Below are 4,866 nucleotides of genomic sequence, written 5' to 3' on the forward strand. Positions count from 1 at the left end.
ACCTGGCCTTGCCAGCAGCTGAAAGCAACTGTATTTCTGAGGGAACACACTAATTTTCTGAATGTGTTGCAGCAAGGGGACAAGACTGGGAAGCCAGCAAGGTCAAAACCTCCCTCCTACCCTCAGGAAAGAGAAAATCCTGGTATTAAGAGCACACATTCAAATGGGAGGCAGATCTGGGACAACATGCACTGGGTGGTTCCCCTGATATATGTCAAGAGTAACACACCTTCTCCTTCTTCTCTACAGGTCTGTAGTAAGCTGCTGCAGTGAGGATGATGATGTGCATAGTATAGACAAAGAAGTTGAAGTAAAATAAGTGTTTGACAAACCGGTCCCACTTGTCTTGTAGCAGCCTGTTAAGGGGTTCCACCAGCAGCATCTCATGACGGTTCTGAGTGGAAGGAAAAAGAGAAGAATCTTGATGGGACTAGTACATAGCAGGCTTTGGAAACAGCAAATGATATTCATCTTCAGCAAACGTTCCCTCTAGTACTTTTAAACTCAGGAGGGGAGATTGCTGTTTTATAGAATTTAAGCAAAAGAGCTGGAGCTCCTCCTGAACAGTGAATAAAATGCCAAGGAGGAGCATACTCACTGGGGTTTCACTGCTGTAGGCAATAATCTCAAGCACTGAATTTTTTTCACATGTGTCTATACAGGACAGGTCATAAAGGGATGAGTGGACAGGTCCATAAGCCCATTCAGTGAACTTCCTAGACAAGTGTCTGCACTCCGGATCTTTGATCTCTCGTCTGAGGATGTAAGCGAAAATCTAATTGCAAAAGAACAACACAACCAACATTTCAGAGCTAATGGACTTCTAGTCCCTCAGTATCTCCACAAACAGGATGGCTAATTTCTTCCTAGATTAACTGTGCTGAAGTCAAACCACTGGAACACTGCAGACATCAACGTCTGAAGTAAACAATTTTCTGACTGGATGCTGGGAGATGAGAAATACAAATACCACTTACAACTTGCCATGACCTGTTTCAAAACTGCAAGAGAAAAGCAGAGATGTATGTTACACATCTCTGAGCATGCAGCCATTTTGAATGAGGACTGCTACAACTCATCTTTTGGATGAGTTGTATCAGCCAGTCAAAAGTACAAGGGCTTTAGTGGTTCAGATGATAGCAGAGACCAGCTTTCTGTTTCCACTTGTCTGCTTGCATACCAGTGGCGTATGAGTAACGCTAGGTGGGCACAGACACACACACTTTGTAGCCTTTAAGGACTATACAGTTTTGCATGTTAAACTGCAGTATTGGTTCCTCTTAACTAAAACGCCCTAACAATAAGCAGTGATAAAATCTGTCCTGCATTACTATTTTGCGTGTACTCTGTATAACTTGATACAGTAATAAGACAGTTAAAACACATCTGCTCACCCACCCCTATCTTCCCTGTTTTGGCTGCCAGAGTTAATGGTGTGAGCCCTTTCTTGTTGGTGAGTTCTTCTAGCTTCAGGATTGGATTAATTTTGGCACCAAGGATCAATATGTTATTGTACATCTTGGTAACAAACTTGGTATTATCCTTAGTATTATCTGCAATCTCCACCAGCGTGTGCAGGACCATGTTGCCCATGGAGTCCTCAGCAGCGATGTTGGCAGCCTGATAGGGGTTCTCAAGGAGGAATTTCACAATGCAGAGCTGGTTGGTGCAGGCAGCCAGGGACAGAGGCAGCTCCCCTATGGGCAAGCAATGGGAATGAGTTATCAGAAAGCCCATTATTACACATACATATACAGAAAGATCATGTAGTTTTCATCTTTCACTGTGAGAAGAGGTCAATTTCTCTGTATAACAACTATCACCAATTCTTGTGATAGTTGTTAGAATCACATTTGCTCTGGTTTAACTGCAGCACAGAAACATGGCTCCTTAAAAAAGCACTGGAAGGACAGCTCGCAGAAGGTTACAACCTTTCAAAGGATACAGTGCCCAGAAAACAAAGGGATGCAGACACCAAGCTCACAGTGAACACCACCAACTGTGCTTCCTTATAAACTCAGCCTTTGGGAGGTAATATTTGGACTAAGTGGTGAAACAGCCCATCTGGTAATTCTAAGCCTCCAGTCCCACATAAACAGGATTATTTAACAGCTTGCATTTGGGATTATTGATTGAGTTATCCAAGCATTAAGCCCATATTGTGCTCACCCCTACCAAAATAAAAGCCAGGTTTCCCTTTGATTTTCCTGAAGAACTCCCCACAGGCTCTTGCATGAACATCTGCTCCATTCTGAACCAAGAGCTTCACCAGGTACATGTTCCTTCTCTCAATGGCGATGTGAAGTGCAGTCTGGCCTACAGAGACATTCATTAGATGAAATTCAACATTTAATACAGATGAAGAGCTTTCAGGCACGACAATTTGTTTGGCTCCATGTAAGACGGTGGAACTGAAAGCTTTGCAGAATAAAAAGCTCTGTAACTGAACAAAAAATGATGGCACAGAGAGCAAATGCAAGTCCCCCGAGCTTGCTATGAAATCACTGTATATAAAAATGGCAGAATATTGCACCTCACAAAACAGTGCCCTAGAATGAATGCACTGATTGTTAATCATATACTGCAACTTCGGGGAGCTGCATCTCCAGGCATAAGACCTCATGCAGAAGGCTGTTTGAAAACCCTGCCTAACCCTATCTTCAGACTTACCACCAAGAGTATTCACTGTAGCAGCCATTTCTCTTACCCTTGTAGTAGCTGTCCGTATACTCGGCGTTAACAAACTCTTTCAGAGTTCCAGTTTTCTTTGCAATATCCAGCAGCAAGGGAATGGTGTCATTTTTCCCATCATGTAGATTCAGCATAGCTTTCAGTAAACAGGTTTTCCCAGTTTCTGGCTCTATAACACAAAAAAATTGCAGCTATATAGAAGTGACTACAAACCTACCATCTACTCCTGGGCATGCAGGAATTAACAAGCTTCTCTTCAAAAGCTTATACAGGGTTTGACAGAAAATTGCAACTTTTCTGAATTCTCCTGTAACCTTACATCAATGTATTGCCCATTCAATAAGGAAGCACTAGCTATTAGAGGACCTCCTGCAGACACTAAACACAATTATGGTTTGTTATTTCAACCTCAGGAGCACTGCTGGAAGAAAAAAAGGGCAACTTAAAGTACATGAAATTAAAGGGTACCTTTGAACTCATCATCTGTGAGATGCTTCAAGGTTCTATTAAGGTAGAGTAGCAGATCATCCAGGTCCCTTGTGTTGCCTTGGGCTACAGCATCAAAGATCCTTCTGCGGTCATAAAATTTGAAAGCCTTTTCTGAGCAGCCTGTGATGGAATCTGTACATAGGAGCCTAAAAAGGGAGAATTTCAGTTACTTAAAGCCAGATATTTAGCAGACTTTTTATAAACTACCAGAATACTATTTTTCATTTTCTTCTGTGAAGCAGTAAGCACTACAGATGGATCTGCAAAGTCTGAGAGGTCAACAAAGTCTGCAAGCAATTTATGTATCTGTTACTGAAAAGTTGAGAACAAAGCTTAAAAGAGATACTGAAGTATGACAGCCTAACTGCAGGCCTGGGAGCCAGGCAAGCCCACATTATCATTCTGAACCATGTCCATCCACTAAACAGTCTCAATCAGGTGAATTAAGGTCTACTGCTAATTTTGGGCAAAATATCCATGGACTGCATTTTCAGAGATGCCAAGAGACAACAGCTATGGTCACTTTCAGACAGCTATTGTCACTCCTTATTTTGGCATAGAAAACAGTGAAATTGAAAAAATGGGCACACTCATGGAGAGAACAAATGCTGCTCTAAGAAACACATTCTGCAGCTGTTAAACCACTCATTACAACCAAATCTTACAGGGCAAACTTACTTGTGAAGTTTCCCCCTTTCCAAATTGGCATGAAATTTGATGACAGAAGGTGCCAACAGGTGATCCATCTGGTACAAGGAGTCCATGGGTGCCATGTCCTTGTCACTATCCCCCATCACAAACCTCCCACGTCTTGCAAAGATGTTGCTTTTGGGTGGCTGCACCTTGGTGCTTAATGTACCCTGGAGGCTGTCAGGCATTTCCACAGTGGAGTCTTCCCCATCCGTGTGTTCATTTGTCACTTCAGATTCCTCCGTGTCAGAACTGCCTAATTTCTTCATCTTCCCAAGAATAGAAGACATGATGAGCAAGCAGTCTGTGGGGAATAACACAAACACCTCAAGTCAGCACTTCACAGGGCTATGAGTCCCCCTTTTGCCTAGGAGTACTCTCCAGAAACAGCAGGGAATGGATTGGTTACTCTTATCTTAGAAGTGAGACAGATGGACACATATTCACTAGAGAGCTGAAACAGTTTAGTAGGTCATTATCTTCATGCTGTTTGTTACTGTCCCCACTGCCCTTACCCATTTCAGATTGGGGAAAGCAAGCCAGAATGTCCCAGATCTTGCCAGCAACCCCACTGGAGACCTGACTACTTCTGTCTAAAACTAGTGCCTCATCCCCCTCCAATCATTGTTAAAGCCTGAACAATGTTTCCTTTTCTTCTCTACTTTCTGTTTTGTGCTACAATATATTCTCAGGATTTTATCAGGCATGTGAAAAAAGCCAGCTTGTGCCATAACAGCAGCTCAGTGATGCTCAGCAGAGGGCTTCCTGCATATCAGAAAATTATCACTTAATGGCTTCACCAGAATTACAGCAGTGCCCAACAAAAATTGGAGCGTGCGATTATTAAGAGATGAATGTCACCTCAAACATGAGACAGAAAGGGAAAGGTTACCACAGATAAGAGATGACTGCAAAACCACACGTCTGATCTTGTCTGGTTTACAACCACAAAGAATTTTACAAAAGTTAACAACTATACTATACTGAAAGTAGAGC

General features: G+C 42.5%; 1 protein-coding gene across 1 annotated transcript in view; it reads right to left on the reverse strand.

The window, feature by feature from the left end:
* The window catches only part of TRPV1 (transient receptor potential cation channel, subfamily V, member 1), an 8,928-nt gene extending 4,761 nt beyond the window's left edge, over nucleotides 1-4,167 (reverse strand). The window contains exons 1-7 of the mRNA XM_010010343.1: nucleotides 3,859-4,167; nucleotides 3,160-3,326; nucleotides 2,708-2,860; nucleotides 2,176-2,316; nucleotides 1,399-1,697; nucleotides 599-775; nucleotides 230-394 (exon numbers count right to left, since the gene is read on the reverse strand). Coding sequence (XP_010008645.1) covers nucleotides 230-394; nucleotides 599-775; nucleotides 1,399-1,697; nucleotides 2,176-2,316; nucleotides 2,708-2,860; nucleotides 3,160-3,326; nucleotides 3,859-4,160 — 1,404 coding nt within the window. The 5' untranslated portion in view covers nucleotides 4,161-4,167. The remainder of the gene's footprint in view (nucleotides 1-229; nucleotides 395-598; nucleotides 776-1,398; nucleotides 1,698-2,175; nucleotides 2,317-2,707; nucleotides 2,861-3,159; nucleotides 3,327-3,858) is intronic.
* Nucleotides 4,168-4,866: the final 699 nt, after the last annotated feature.

The sequence above is a fragment of the Nestor notabilis genome, unplaced genomic scaffold, assembly GCF_000696875.1.
Source record: "Nestor notabilis isolate BGI_N333 unplaced genomic scaffold, ASM69687v1 scaffold11142, whole genome shotgun sequence".
Taxonomy (NCBI): Eukaryota; Metazoa; Chordata; class Aves; order Psittaciformes; family Psittacidae; genus Nestor; species Nestor notabilis.